The sequence below is a fragment of the Vitis riparia genome, chromosome 13, assembly GCF_004353265.1.
Source record: "Vitis riparia cultivar Riparia Gloire de Montpellier isolate 1030 chromosome 13, EGFV_Vit.rip_1.0, whole genome shotgun sequence".
In the NCBI taxonomy this organism is placed as follows: domain Eukaryota; kingdom Viridiplantae; phylum Streptophyta; class Magnoliopsida; order Vitales; family Vitaceae; genus Vitis; species Vitis riparia.
In genome coordinates this window covers 33,134-49,493 of record NC_048443.1, presented here as the reverse complement: position 1 = coordinate 49,493, position 16,360 = coordinate 33,134, and the positions used below count along the sequence as shown (strand labels likewise).

At 37.6% G+C, this 16,360-nt stretch overlaps 3 protein-coding genes and 1 pseudogene across 3 annotated transcripts; 1 reads left to right on the top strand and 3 right to left on the bottom strand.

The window, feature by feature from the left end:
• Nucleotides 1-1,337: 1,337 nt before the first annotated feature.
• On the bottom strand, nt 1,338-3,746 carry LOC117927614. Its single transcript, XM_034847226.1, has 6 exons — nt 3,413-3,746; nt 2,853-2,941; nt 2,521-2,757; nt 2,312-2,372; nt 1,897-2,113; nt 1,338-1,698 (listed from the first exon to the last, which is right to left on the bottom strand). The coding sequence occupies exons 1-6, from the start codon at nt 3,744-3,746 to the stop codon at nt 1,338-1,340; spliced, it is 1,299 nt and encodes a 432-aa protein (XP_034703117.1).
• A 1,715-nt stretch (nt 3,747-5,461) lies between these two features.
• On the top strand, nt 5,462-6,046 carry LOC117928742. The gene has a single exon (XM_034848740.1). It carries the CDS (start codon nt 5,462-5,464, stop codon nt 6,008-6,010), a length of 549 nt encoding a protein of 182 aa, XP_034704631.1. The 3' UTR covers nt 6,011-6,046.
• Nucleotides 6,047-9,576: 3,530 nt separating this feature from the next.
• On the bottom strand, nt 9,577-11,711 carry LOC117928724. Its single transcript, XM_034848717.1, has one exon. The coding sequence runs from the start codon at nt 11,486-11,488 to the stop codon at nt 10,532-10,534; it is 957 nt and encodes a 318-aa protein (XP_034704608.1). The 5' UTR covers nt 11,489-11,711; the 3' UTR covers nt 9,577-10,531.
• Nucleotides 11,712-13,866: 2,155 nt separating this feature from the next.
• LOC117928829 overlaps nt 13,867-16,360 on the bottom strand; it is a 31,568-nt pseudogene continuing 29,074 nt past the window's right edge.

Genomic DNA, 16,360 nt, shown 5'->3' with positions numbered 1-16,360 from the left:
TTCTCCCTCCTTCTGGACCTCTCTTAGGAAATAGAGTTTCAGCTTGAAATGTTTTGTTTTGCCATGGAACACCGGATTATTTGCAATTGAAATTGCAGCTTGGTTGTCTACGAGTATTTGTGTGCTTTCCTTTTGCTCCATAAACAAGTTAGCCATCAATTTCCTGATCCAGAGAGCCTGATTCACAGCAGTAGCATCTACATATTCTGCTTCTGCTGTGGATTGAGCTATGACTTCTTGCTTTTTGGAACACCATGAAAAAATAGCAGAACCAAAGCTGAAACAATAACCTGAAGTATTTCTCATGTCATCAACACAACCTGCCCAATCACTATCTAAATAACCATGGAGAGTAAAGTTTTTAACTTGACAAAACCTCAAACCATAGTCAATTGTACCCTTGACATATCTAACAATTCTTTTTGTTGCTTGAAAGTGAATTTCACTAGCACAATGCATGTACCTTGAGAGTAAACTTACAACATTCATAATATCTGGTCTAGTTGCCGTTAGGTACATCAAGCACCAGATAATGGTCTTGTAAAGCCTTTCATTGACTTTTGCAGCTCCATCTTCTTTACATAACTTCTCATTTTGATTCATTGGAGTTGCACTTGGATTGCACTCTTCCATCTTGAACTTTTTCAAGATTTCCTTGGCATATTTTTGTTGACATATGAAGATCTCATTCTGCTTTTGTTGTACCTCCATGCCAAGAAAGAATGTCATCCTCCCAAGATCAATCATCTAAAAAACATCTTTCATTTCCTTTTTGAAATTGTCAATTTGCTCCATACTACTTCCTGTCACAAGTAGATCATCAACGTATAAAGATACCACAAGTGTTTCATCACAAACCTTCCTGAAGTATAGAGTAAATTCACTTAGGCTTTTTGTAATGCCTAAGCCTAACAAATGTGAATCAATCTTGCTGTACCAGGCCTTGGTGCTTGTTTTAAACCATACAAGGCCTTTTTCACCAATTATACTTTCTCCTCCATTCCTTGAATAATAAAACCTTCAGGCTGCTCCACAAAACTTTCTTCCTCTAAGTATCCATTCAAAAAGGCTGATTTGACATCCATCTGATGTATATTCCAGCCTTTTTGAGCAGTAAGAGCCAGCAACATTCTTATAGTGTCCAATTTAGCAATTGGGGCAAAAGTCTCAGAGAAATCCACCCCAAACATCTGAGCATATCATTTGAAAACCAGTCTTGCCTTGTGTTTGTTTATAGAACCATCAGAATTGAGTTTGGTTCTATTAACCCACTTAACTCCAATTGCCCTTTTGTGTGTCGGTTTGTCCACTAGCTCCCAAGTCTGGTTTTTTTTCAATCATTTTAAGCTCCCATCCATCCATTTTTTATCAGCTGCAGCTTCGTCATACCCTATAGGCTCTATTATAGCAACATTGCACTTTTGATAGATGTCAGAGAGTGATCTGGTTCTCCTGATAGGTTCATCATCAATATTGTCATTCTCCTCCTGAAACTCAAGGTCATTTTGGAACTCAAGATTCTCTTTAAACTCAAGCTTCTTATCATTCTCCCAACTCCAACTTTCTGATTTGAAGAATTTGACATCTCTGCTAACTATTACTTTGTTGTTTTCTGGAAGGTAGATTCTATAGGCCTTTGATATTGAGCTATAACCTATAAAGATCCCAACTTCTGTTTTCTTATCCAATTTGTCTCTCCTAACATGTGGAATATAAGAGAAACAAAGACAACCAAATGTTTTTAAATTTTGCAGCCTTGGTTTATAGCCATACCATGCTTCAAATGGAGTCTTTTGTTGCAAAGCTTTTGTTGGTAGTCTGTTCAATTGAAAGACTGATGTATGTGCAGTCTCAACCTAGAATTTCTTTGGCAGCTCTTTGTCATGCAGCAAACACCTTGTTATTTCCATAAGTGTTCTATTTTTCCTCTCAACGACTCCATTCTGTTGAGGGGTATAAGGTGTTGTAAGCTGGTGCTCAATGCTTGCATCCTCACAAAATTTGTTAAATTTCTCTGAGGTGTATTCAGTTCCATTATCAGACCTGATCACTTGCATTTTACATTCACTTTGATTTTCAGCCCAAGCTTTAAACTTCCAGAAGATGTCAGCAACTTCAGATTTAAATTTCATGAAATAAATCCAGCACATTCTTGTGTGATCATCAATGAAAGCAATATAGAACTTACTGTCATTTAGTGATGGTGTTCTCTGAAGTCCTCCCACATCAATGTGTACTAATGACAACTTCTGAGTAGCTTTCGAAACCTTGTTTTGTGGGAAAGGAAGTCTTGTTTATTTCCCATACTGACAGGCTACACAAGTAGGAGGCTTCACCTCTAATTCAGGCAAGCCTTCTCCAAGATCGTTCTTCTTCATAGACAGAAGAGCGGTATGATGAAAGTGCCTCAAACACCTATGCAAAAGCATTGTATTGCTTTCTTCTTTGTGAATTGCAGCCTGCTCTTCTTGCATCAAATCCAAGGCAAAACTTTTGCCTTTTCATTTGGACTATAAATACCTCTCTGCCTTGTTCATCAACAATCATGCAGTGATTGTCCTTAAACAACACCTTATAGCCTTTTTCTAGCAGTTGACCAACACTCAACAGATTTTGATTAATCTCAGGAACACATAAGTCATTGGAGATTAATTTCAAACTTGTGTGGCCTTTAATTGCCACTGTTCCTTTGCCTTTTACTGCAAGATATGCTCCATTTCCAATTCTAACTTTGGAAGTAACAGTTTTGTCAAGTTCCTTAAAGAACCCGTGATCATAAGTCATATGGTTTGTACAACCACTGTCTATAAGCCAAGTTTCTAGGGATCGCTGCTAGTGGCAAAGCATGATACCACAAACAGTTGCTCATCTTGACGTTCTTCCACAGCAGCCTTGACTTCTCCTTGCTGCTGTTGAGATTTGCATATCCTTTCCACACGCCCTAGCTGACCACACTTGTGACATTTTACATCCGGCCTCCACCAACACCTTTTTTGTGGATGATTGGATTTTTTATAGTAAGGACATGGTGGAAACTTTTGAGTGTTGTTGTTGATGCTATTATTGCTTTGCATCTCTTTCTTGTATTGAGATATGGCTTGAAATGCACCCTTCACAAATCCTTCTTGTCTCATAAGCCTCCTTTGTTCTTGAGCTTGTAATGCATTCAACAGCTCAACCAAGGTGATACTTGACACATCTTTTGAGTTTTCTAGAGATGATATTATAGTCTCAAACTTTTTAGGAACTATTATAAAATTTTTTTGAACTATTCTAGAATCAGAAAAGTCAGTACCAAGAAGTCTTACTTTGTTAACATTGCTAAGAAGTCTATTTGAGTAATCCTTGATTGTTTCTGATTCTTTCATCCTTTGCATCTCAAATTCTTTATTCAAGTTCAGCACTTGCATACCTTTGATTCGTTCATTTCCTTCATATTCCTTCTTCAAGAAGTTCCATATTTCATTTGTTGTCTTCGGTGTCATGATTATGATGAAAACTATAGATGAGACAGCTGCAAATAGACTAGCTTTTGCCTTTGATTTCCTTTGCCTCCTCTCATTGTGTAGTTTTATCTGAGCCATAGTTGGATTGTCGGACAGGAGAGGAACTTCATATTCCTCACTAACAGCTTCCCATAGATCACTAGCATCAAGGTAGGCTTCCATACGGACAACCCACACTTGATAATTTATTCCATCAAACACTGGAGGTGCCAGTGCATTCAGTGAAGCTTCTGAGGTCATTCTAGATATTGTTTTGGATAGGGTAGATGGTGGTGTATAGGCTCACTCACCTCACAAGTTACTCAAAAACAGGGCCCTGATACCAAGTTGTGGGTTTTGATAGAAACAAAGTGTAGAAACTCTCATGAAGCAACAAAACATTGAGGAATCTGAAGTGATATATTTTGTTAAGCTTCAAAGCACTTATTTATACGGCTAGCTTAAAACAGAAAAACATAAAAAATAGCAACAAACCTGCTACCTATAGATACTTCCTAAAGAATAGAAACAAACCAACAAATTCTTCCTAAGGAATAGGTAAATCTTCCACATGACTAACTTATTTGACTACTTCCACTTCAATCTACTCAGCTCCATGTCAGCAGCTCCTAGGACATGTCATTCAACAATTAAAACTGCTTCAGCTTCAAATGCAATTGGCTCAACAAAATGCGCAAAGTGTAATTGATGCAGGAAGAATGCTGTCCAGGCTAGCAGGATAGCTTAGACCTGGTTTTAAGATTCATGTGATCGTGGGTTATTGCATCCTCGTGTCAGGGTGGATTTGTGTTTTTCTTTATGTTGTATTCAATATGAAATAACTTCTTGTGGTTGCAATTTGGTTGGATTCATCTATGATATGATGCTGTTCTAAATAGCTGAGATAACATGGGCTTGATCGATTATGCATTTCAATTTTCCCAAGATTTTATTGCATTCAGTTCTTTTGAGGGTATATGGTCGGTAAATATATATATATTAGCTTGAAACTACTAAAATGAAACTGCTAAAAATGGTGATTCAAATTTCAGAAGCTTGATCTAAAGCAGAAAACCAGGAACAAATAAATGGAAAGGGCATTCGCTATGACTATTATCCATGAAGGCACAAAAAATTGCACATGTAGTGACCCACTGTGTGTGGATGGCCAAGGTCCAAACAACTAAAAAAATTCTAGTATATAAGGAAGAGAGTTGAATACATATACAATGTCATGAATTTTCTTTTAATTGATTTGAGATCACATCCCATGGGATTGCGGGATCATACAGTTGACAAACTTCGTGTATAGTGTCAAGAACTTTGCTCCCTTATAAATATGAGTTCCTTACTGTACTAATCTTAAATCAATAGGATGGAACAGATTATTACAAATGGTCTATAACTTCAACTATGTAAGAGTCTATTTGTTTACAAGGTATTTATGTGCTTGATCCCACAATCCCACTTTATAAGATGAGAATATTGTGCTTGGGGAAAAAATTTCTTGCACTATGCATAAAATAAAATCCTTTTAACCTCTCTCGTTTCAAAATCATGAAAGCTTTGTCCCAAATAATATCTACTCAGGAGCAAAGTTTATCTTTTCACTAAGGTGACATGTTTAGCGAGAGTAGACTTTGTAAGCTTCATAGATGGTAACAAGTCAACTTTGAAAGAGAGGGTATTGCAGAAGAACTATGGGCAGACACACACAACTTGGTCAACTAGCCGAAAACAAGGAAAAAAATGAACAAGGAAAATGGGTACTTCCCATGAGTGGCATGGTGCCTATTTTCTTGTCTAGAGAGAAAGGTCAAGATTAAGAATGGAAAAATGTGGCCTAGAAGGGCATGCATTATTGAAAACTGAACAACAACTTGCTTAACAGCATTGCCACAGCTTGTATATATATGTACACATTTTCTCTGCAAGAGATGATTCATTACAAGATCACCCAAAGAGAGAAGAGGGAGATGGCAAACTATTTCAACCACCACTACCCCTTACCTCAACAAGTGATCCAGCACAAGTCCCACCCATGGCATCCTCTGACCCTTCTCTCCACCCCACCTTACTATGGGGGTGGGTTCACTTGTGATGCTTGTCGACATGGTGGCCATGATTTTACCTACCACTGCCCCACTTGCCACTATGACCTTCATGTTGGATGTGCTTCTCTGCCTGAAACAGTGATACGTGGAGATCATCAACACCCACTTACTCTCTTCTACTGTGGATACAAAGAGGAAGGCAACACCTTCATCTGTGATGTCTGCCATGGCAATGTCCCCGACGGCTGCTGGATCTACTACTGCAAGAGTTGTGATTATGGGACTCATTTGGGCTGCGCTACAGCTGAAGCAAATCCAGTGGCAGAAGAAGAAGAAGAAGAAGGAACAGAAGAATATTCCATGGCTGAAGCTGAAAGTCGATTAAAACTGCTTCAACTTCAAATGCAATTGGCTCAACAAAATGCAGAGAGTATAATTGATGCAGCACGGATGTTGTCCAGACTAACTTAAGAGGTTTTAAGCCTCTTATCGTGAGTTATTATTATATTTGGGTGGATTTGTGGATTTCTTTAATGTTGTGTTCAGTTTGAAATGACATGTTGTGGTTGCAATTTGTTTGGCTCTTCTTGTACTAGCTTTGTGCATTCGAATAAAAGTGTTGTATTCAGAAGTCTAGAAGGGTGAAGGCAGTTAGCTAGCTTAGGAAATGGACAGTTGGGTTCATCAATGATATTTAATTAAAGAGTTCGAGATAAGATGGCCTTGATCGATTACGTATCTCATTTTCCCAAGATTAATTGCATTAAGTTGTTTTGAGGGTATACCATATACATTATAGCTTGAGACTACGAATTTGAAACTTGATGTAAAGCAAGAAAAAACCAGCGACAAATAAGAGAGAGAAATACCACCATTGGCAAGAGCAATTCCTATGACTCTTGACTGATAAAAGCACGTAAAATTGTAAATGGGAACTACCCGCTATATGTAGATATTACACATTCTGGGTCAAGGTCCGTATGACTTAAAAATAAGCAACAGATATGAAATCTTCCTTTTTGAGGGAATGATAATACATTTACATAAAGGCTCATGTACCTTATCTCTCTCCCGGCCTGACTAATCACTATATAAACTTTATAAAATTCACATCTGTTAATAGGCCAAAGACGGTCACAGTATAGTTCACTCTATGCCCACAAAATCAGTTGTCGTGATCCAAAGCCCAAATAATTACTTATTCCAACTTCCAACTGTGAGCTGAAACTCAAAAGGTCTCTTTCACAAGCATAGTAAATAATCTCGTCTTTTCCTCAAAATATAATGGGGTAGCTGCATACATTGCTGTAAAGGCTTCCTTCCTCTTCAATTGCAGTTAAAGGCCTCTCTTTCTGTGGAGGACGTTAGGGGTATGATTTTCTTCCACTAACAATGTTGCAATGCCTCTTCTCTTGTGTCTTGATTTTCTCATAAAATCATCTGCAACAAGATGATAGAGTTGAAATGATTCTTTCTAAGCAAAGCCCATAATATTCCTTGGTGATTGGCATTCAAACACGAGGATTCTTTTCTTACTACTTTGTAGTGTTTTCTAGAAGCGTTTTCTTGAAGCAACCGCGTAATATTCCTTGACAATGGGAGTTTTGACATTACATGTACTCTTTATCACCTACCAGGGGACCAAGTTGAAGCTTCCTATGAACAAAGATATATATTCCCAAGTGATGAGACACTTTTTCACATTCATCCTATGATCCTCCAGGTTTACTTTTTCTTCTACACAGAAAAGATCGTGTCAGTCTCAATGTTATATTGATACAAGGTATTCAAACAAAACTCGGTGCAACTATTACAACAAATTAAAATTATCAAATGAATCCGATACAGAAATGAGCATGTATCTTTCATTCCTTAGTTCACTGATGGGTGTGTATATATCCTAACACAGAGACAAACATTTTACATGTAAAGTAATGAAACCTATTGAAAAAACAATGATGGGATTATTCCTCTAAGCAAATTCAAGGCAATGCTACCAACATTAGATGAAATCAGACCTTTGTTAGCTGATTCATATTTCTCCTCCTTCCTCTTGAGCAAATGCAGATGAGCATAGTTGGTTACTAGTTCTCCAGCCACCAATAAGCATTAGATCTTCTGATTCCTATCTTTGGGCATCCTTCAAGAGTTGTTTAGTTCAGGCAGCATCCGTAATTGCACTGTTGATAATAGTAAATCCATCTGCTGAAGATGTCAGCCCTAACCATTGACGACGTGTTGAAGAGTGGAGCATGAGTTTGGTCTGAGGGCTGATTATTGATATTGGCTGATAAAGAGCTTGATCTTCCTCTTTTTAACTGCAGCTCTCTTTCCCTCTGGGGAGATTGGCATCTGAACGTCTTGCTTAAGGAAGACCTGGAGCCACAGATGCCAAAGTCTGGGGCCTGTACTGCTTCATCTCTGCATGTGTCGTCTGGGGCTAGAAGTGCATAAAGAGAAAAAAAAAAAAAAAAAAAGGGAGAAAAAACATATGATGCAATAGTTGTGTGCAAGTGGTGGAAGCAAACACACAGCATTCATTTGCTGCATACCCCTATACCCTTGTATATTTCTTTAATTGATCAAATGTTAGTAACTGGTAAGCAAGTTGCCTGTTATTTTCTGTTAATTTGCAGTGTCAATTCTTGCACATTGATCTCTAATCTGTTGATGACTTGTCTCTGCAATTCCTTCTCTACCTTATTCGAAGTGTGATACAGGCCAACATGGACTCATGGATCGAAAGGCAAAAGTGGTGGCAGCTTTGAAAGAATGGGATGACAGCAAAGCTGTTCTAGGGATGAGTGAACATGCAGTGGATGAGATTCCCTGCAACAGCCAGTGGGTGAAATTGCGGGTGATGATTTTCCCACCTGCAATGCAATTGGGAAGCACCTTCAAGTTCATTAAAAATTTGTGTTCAATAACTCGAGTTCAATAGGTTTAGGCTGTTTAGCTTAAATATATGAAGCTTGACACTTATCCTATCTGCTCAGGGTGGCCTCATTTCAAATGATAGTTCATTCATCCAAGGGGCTTTCCTTTGAAACTTGGATGAAAGTCCAGATACCTAGACTTATATCGAACTCAAATTTTAATGCATGAACCTCACCAGTAGAACATCTAAACCCCAAGACAAGTCTTCCAAGGTCATTCTTATCTTTCTCCACCCACATACCTAGATTTTTATCAAACTCTAATTTTAATGCATGAACACCTCACCAGTGGGGCATCTAAACCCCAAGACAAGTCTTCCAATGTCATTCTTATCTTTCTTCACCCACATCCCAACACGCCAACATTTGCAGGAAAAGAAGTTGATGCAAAGAGGATAACTTGAGAGAGAAGCAAAAATGAGGGACAAAAAAGGATTTGACACAATACAATATGCCCCCTAAATAATGGCCATAACAAGAATGGGCAAATGATAAGAGCTTATACAAGAGTATGATGCAGAATGCATAAACACATCTTTCTGTGCTCAGAAATCCACTCCTAGCACTTGGATTTCAAAAGGTCCAACTTTCACAAGCCTACAATTGCATCATCAACCCTACATTTTTTGTATTTTTTAAATCAACAAACGCTAAAATCTTCATGAGAAAAGGAAAAGGCTATTTGCATTTTTTTGCTTACAACACTTGAAGTGCTCAAATAGTTGTTGTCACTGTGGCACTTTGGCACTTTTTCAACCGCATCTCTCGCTAATTTCCAAAAGGTCCAATACATTGAAAAGAAGGGAAGAGAATATCTTAAAACCAACAAAAGCAAATACATGCAAACCACCTCATCTATCTAACCGTCGCTTAACTAACAAAAGCAAATACATGCAACCCACCTCCCCATCTATCTAATCAATAATGCTTATGTATTAATTTCAATACCCAAAATATTAATTTAAGATGTTCTCAAATCTAAAAAGCTGGAATATCAGAAGTATGCAAAACTCAATCACATATGACAAATGAATCATATATTTAGTTTACATACACAAGCTGATCAAAATTAAAGGGGAAAAGATGATGAGAGCAGTTGCCTCCAAAAATAAAAGGTATTCTTATTCTGATTCCAAATAGTACAATCAAGTCCTCTTTAGGACCACCAAAAGCAAACGTCCTAAGATTCATAATCCAACCTCACCTGCAGGTCTATAGTGATGCATGCTACTAACATTTATTCTACATCTTCATCTTCAATGACCACTCCCCTGGAGTCTCAGCAAAAATTCTCTTACCCTATCAGACAAGCTTCAAATACAAATACCCAAGAATTTTATTCAGAATTAAGATATGAAGCAGCATAACAACCATCTAAGCATGTCTTCTGAATCCGTATGCCTCCTCATATAATTCATCTCCTTCTGCAGATGATCAAAAGGCTTTCTTTTTCCATTTTCCTGAGCTGTTTTTCTACTGTTACCACAAGAGAGAACTTACAGAGAAAACTCGAGCTTCTTTTATACTATCGGCCATCAAAATAGCATCCTACACATTTTAGACTGAAACTTACTGCAAGTAATACCCATATCTCTTCACTCAATAAAATTCTAGTAGAAGAAGAACAACAAAGCATTTTGATGAAAGAGAATAAACAAGGGGTACTTACCAGCTTCAAATATTTCCGTTTTTCTTGACGAAAACGGAAAACTGCAATAGTAGAATTAAAAGAGCATATTTAAACAAACAAGGAATTTATAGGTCAGAAATAAAAGAGTCTGTTTGGAGTCTGGACTCTGCAGAACATTATGAATTCCTATCTTGGAGTCGATAGAACCTAGTCCACAAAGCCACAGTCAGATTAAACAGAAATGTAGGTAAGAGGGAGAGAGTGAACTCCACTAAAATCTACCACACAACTTTAGACTACAGGACATATATACAGAAATTTGCACAGATAAAACCAGCAGAAAAGCAGGGCCAAAACCCATTCAGCATAGCTACAGTTGTGTCTTCAGAGAAGAGACTTACACGGTAACCGGGAGGGATGATTGAATCAATCACCATCACCGTCACCGACACTCTTCTCAGAGCAAACATCTCCACCCCCTTCATTATCTGAGGCGTTCTCGGAAGCCTCTTCATTGTTCTCCCTTAATCGGCCGCCATCAGTTTCCAAACAATGCACCCTCCTTCTCAAGTCCGCCAACTCCCTCTCCATCAAGAAAAGCCTCTCCTTTAACGTCAAATTCTCCTCCTCTAGTTGCGCGATATGCGTATCCTGATCGTCCACTCTGTTCTCCAATAGATTGGTCTGCTCATCACTACAATTTGGGTAAATCATCTCGAAGCGGCTCAAATCATGATCCAACCTCCTCTCCACCTCAACATGTTCTTCTACATCACTGTCACTCGACCCACCATCCTCTTCTTCCTCATCGTCACGCGCTTCGTGCCCAGGTGATCTGAGCCGAATCAAACCCTTCATAGACCCGTAACCATCGACACCCCACTCTTCCTTCGCCATATCCACCAAAACCTCCCTCGACGGCGAGAATATCGGCGTCGGAAGTATCGCTGGAGTCACCGGACATGGCGAAACCAGAGAGGCAATACCCCCGGATTTCTTAGCCCTAATTATAAAAGACGTCGTATTTCTCGGTGCAAACGGGGCAAATCTATTATTAAACTTTTTCTTTGGGTAAAACCTGCGAGCCTTCAACCGATTCTGAGACTGCAACTCGTTAAGATTGGGAGGCATGTACCCGCCAACTCCGCCAGCGACTGCGGTACCTAATCCGAGGGGGTCCTTCCGCCGGATTTCCTTGCGCTTATCGGACTTCTTCCCCTTCCAATTGCCCCGGCCCGGCTTCGCAGTGGCAGCAAACACAGGTCTTTGAGACGCCTGGAACTTGATCGGCTCCTCCAGCGGAGGAACCGGTGGTGGCGGCCAAGCGACGTAGTTTCGGTTCAGCATCTGAGATTGATCCATCATCTGAGACTGTTCGTTCATCGGATCCAATCTCCACAGAGAAATGGGAGATCAGAACCGTTGTAAAAACCCTAGAAATCAACTGATACACTGAGTGTCTGGCCTGGATCGAGAAAAATAACCGTTGGAAAGAAGAAAATTTTGAATTTTAGAAGGGGAAGAAACCCTAGAAAATGAGAGGGATGTTCCGAGACCTGGAAATTCACAATCCGGATATTAGGAAGCCGTTTGTTTGTTGGGTCGACTCGGGAGGGGTTGAGCTATTTATAGTAGAACGAGGAGGTGATGGACGGTTGGATTTTAGTTTCGATTTTGGACGGCTCAGATCGTCAGTCTTGCCTCGAGATCCGGATTCGGTGCCCAAATGTTCCCTCCCTTGCCTTTTATTTACGATGTGCCCTCTTCTATTTTCCTTTTTATTAATATTATTACTTATTTAACAAAACAATTATAAGATTCTTAAAGTGATGATCAAAACAATGTTAGGGTTACAATTTTGATGGATTGGGAAATTGATCTCTCACTATACTTGAATAGTTCTTTTTATTACCTAGGTTGTACTTTGATTAAGGTTTTATAATTCAAATTTATATATACATGAATTTATGTTTTACTTTATTATTATTATTATTATTTTACAATGTTATTGGATTTAATATTTATATTTTAAAATAAATATATAAAACAAGTTCTAAAAAATAATGTTGAAAAGTAGGTTCAACAAAATCCAATCTTATTTGATTGAATTTAGATTGATAGAACCTGATTGATATAAATTTAATTTGAAATCAACTTGAATTTGGAAAAAATATTTGTGTTCAAGTTAAATATCTTGAATTAGAGGTCATGTCGGACTAGGCTTGGATTAGCTACTAATCCAACCTAATTTGCTTAAATATTGTAAAAATCTTGTTAATCTGACATTATTGTTTTTTAAATATCTTGAATTAGAGGTCATGTCGGACTAGGCTTGGATTAGTTACTAATCCAACTTAATTTGCTTAAACATCTAAAAAAATCTTGTTAATGTGACATTATTGTTTTTTAATTTAGCATTTTTTTTTTGCCCTTTAAATTTTAATTTGAAGTTAAAAGTTGAAATTTATAATTTCAAGTGGACAAGTATGATATCTTAAAATTTGAAATCAAACCTACAATTTTAAATGAGTAATATCAATTTCATTAAATACCAATTAAATTTTTTAATATCATAAATGCTCAATCAAAACCAACTTTTTAGGTAAGTTATAATAATAATGATAATAATAAACCTTTTTGTAAAAAATATTTTATTTTACTCCACCTTTTAATAATAATAATAATAGTGTGAACACAATTTTGAAAATAATTCTCGAAAATAGATTTTTCAACTTATTTTTAGTGAATGTATTATGCTGTTATATATAACACGAAATTTTTTATATTTTAATTTACTTTTTAAAAGATATTTTATTCTTCTTCTATATGATGCAGTATTCTTCATATTTTTAATTATTTTTTTAAAAAAAAATACCTCAAATTTATTTTTAAAAATAGCATATTTTCAATAAATTATTTTTAGTAAAAAATCTATAACAAAATTTTAAAATTAGAAAATTGTTTTATGTTGTTTATGTAATTTCGAAACAAATTTGTTAAAATCCCCAAAACAAAAACCCTCATTTAGCTTTGTTAAAACCCAACCAATCATCTTAGGGCACTGGGGTCCTTTTGATTGGTGGGCAATGAATTTGAAGGTATAGGATTCATTGTGACTCAAAGCTAAGTGCATGTTAAGGGACAGTTCGTCAACCACCAGACTACCAGAGTCCTTATCAAGAGAATGAATGATAAAGAAATGGTGAAGAGGCAGAAGGTGGAGTATACATGACCCTTTTTTTAAAAAAAAAATTTGCAACACAATTTTCTTTAAATTCTTTTGATTTCAGAAATGGTACCTCAAAAACTTCTTGGCATAAAATGGGGCAAGTTTGGCCTAGATGTCTCATTCAGTCTCAATCTATATCATTTTTTTCGAAGAAATTCTTAAACCTACGAGAAGCAACTCATTGATACTTGTAGACATCTTTTAAAACCGTGAGAATCAATGAATCTAAAAGGACAATATCTAGAAAGGTCATCATGATAAATAATAGAAAAGCCAATTCCCAGACGAAAAAAATACAGTATTTGGCCATCTGTAATCTTCATGGACCAAGACAAGAACGTAATGTCTGTATGAGAGGGGTTGTAGACAATATATACTATATCGTCATAGAATTTAAATAAAATATGCATCAGATTTCAATATTTCAATCAAAATCCTAGTGAAGTATATGGAAAATTTTGCTCTTTGGAAGGGGGAAAATCTTGTATAGTAATATTTTTTGAAGTGTAATATGTGGATCTTGAGTCAGATATGAATTCAAAAACTGGGAATAGAAGGGCATTTGCATTTTGACATTAGAAAGAGAACACGGTTTCCACAATGAAGTGATCATAGTTTGAACCTTTACACTAAAGGAGGTAGCTATGACAGTCTACATTTTTAGGATTATATGATCTGAGGAATGAGCAAGAGTTGTACAGGAAAGATTTGGAGAATTCGCGAGAAGGGGATGGATTTAGTCTTTGTTGTTGGAGGAGTTGTCCTTTCTCTGTCCACCAAGAATACGAGAAATCTGTAGACCTCTGCTGAATGCTTGGTTGAAGAGCATTCTTGTTTGGAATTCTGAAACAAATGGGAACCAAGCCAGGAAGGCAACTGGGATGAATAGAATCAAGCCCATGAATAGTTCATAACTACGAGCAAGTGTCCTGACTGATTTCCAAATTCCAGCTCTCACAACCAAAGGCTTGCAGGCCTGTGCGATCTATATAAACAACAAAGAGAAGTGACACAAACAGATTTCAGAGGATGAAAATGAAGGAACAAGACTGGATTTTGTTTCACAACAACAATCACAGTGCAACCAGTATCACAAGGTAAAGAAATGAGACAAGAAAAGAAAGAGTAACAAACAAGATAGGGACTAGAGTTTATCACTGACCAGCAGCAATCCCCATCCAGTTGGCAAAATTGCAAGAAAACACACCAAGATGTCGCCAAATGTCATATGGGGAACTACTATTAGAATGATCAAAACGGCAAAAAAGGTGAGGAAGATAAGACCCTTTATCAGTCGAAACACAAGCTGAAAATTTGCACTGAATCTTCGCCTTCCAACAGAGAGAGCCTGCAAATATTTGACCAATCTTGTTAAAAACAAATGCAACACAGTTGGAAGAAGGCATGCGCATCATTTTCAAGTCAAAAGTGAAAGCCTCAAACAAAATTTTCCCTTTTGGAGTAGCCTTTGGCTAAATTTTAAACTCTCAAAACCTTGCTGAAGGTGGGATTAAATTGAACTGCCTAGAACTTTGCTGAAGGCAGGATTCAATCCAAAGTTTACAGTGCAACCCACCTGGTGATTTCACCAGCTTGACTTGCTGGTTTCACAAACATAGTTGATGTGCATCCAACTATAACGACTCTAGTGTTCAAGTTTAGTACAAGCCTCTGGCTTTAGACATTGTGCTGCAATCCAGTAGTTAAAGTTCTAATATGGAGGAAGCTAAATGGAACGATGGAGTTGGACACAATCTTTTAGAATAGCAATACATTGAAGCATACTTTTCATGTCTGAAGCCACTTCCATTATGCATGCCAGGGATACGGTTTTGGTTGCACCAAGAAGAAACATGAGATATGGTTTCAGTTGCACCAAGAAGAACCATGAAGGAAACCTCCTTGTATTTAATTTTTGGACTAAAAGATCTGGCCTCTTACTATGTTATGAAGGGAGAAGTCCTATGTAACTACTTGAACCATGAAAACTTGGTGGTTTTTCAAGATATATGGTAGGAAAGGCATTCACCTTCATCACAAACAAAATTACAAAGATCACCACCCATGAGATACCATAAACCTGTAAACCCATAGAAAAAGTGTTAAGTCCAATTTAGTATCCATTTCATAAACATGATAATTCTCACTGTCAACATTGAAGAAAATGCAGAAAGGCATTTACCAGAAAACTTTTGCTCTTGGTAATGTTCAAGTGATATACAAGCCCATACTGGTAGATGAAAAAGCGCAAGGCCAACAATATTTCAGCTATGATGCCACGTTTCCCAGAATGATGGAGATGCTCCTGTTCTTTTTCCCACCAGGATTCCCAACTCTTCTCTGCAGATACACCAATACCTCCGCGGTTGCTTATCCACTTATTCCAATCCGTCCAGTCATCAACAATCTTCTGCCACTCAAACCCTGATGGATTGAAGAGGAATGGAGCAAAAAGCCATGTACCCACCATGAGCCACATCGATATAGTGATCAAAATATATGCAACTGTGCCTTTGTATGAGGTACCAAAGATATGATATACAAGGAGCAGGATCATCAATTCCATTCCCTTAACAAAATGACTGCGTGAGTACAGCCTATAGTTCTCAGCAAACCTGGCATGGAACACCACAAAGCCGCGACCCGTACCCCTGTATTCTGCACCCCCATGAAGCAATGTCCGTCCATAATAGTGGGTCTTTGTTCCAAGAGAAAAAGTGAAAAATACAGGGGCCAACTGTAGTTGCATTATTATGAAATCAGTTAACGCCTTACGAAAACCCTTTTCCAAACCAATTTCAACGATCATAGGTAAAGCCATTAGAAAACCAATTTGCACAAAAGACTGAGAAGCAAGAGCTACTTGAAGAGCCTTGTTGTCCGAATAGCTGGCTTATTACTCAGCTCTTTTTCAAGACCACTCAGAACAAGATAAAGGCGGCCATAAAGAAACACATACACCGTGAGCACGGTTAGCTGTCAAACCAGAACCAGAGTGATTCAGATAATAATAAAAGATCATATAA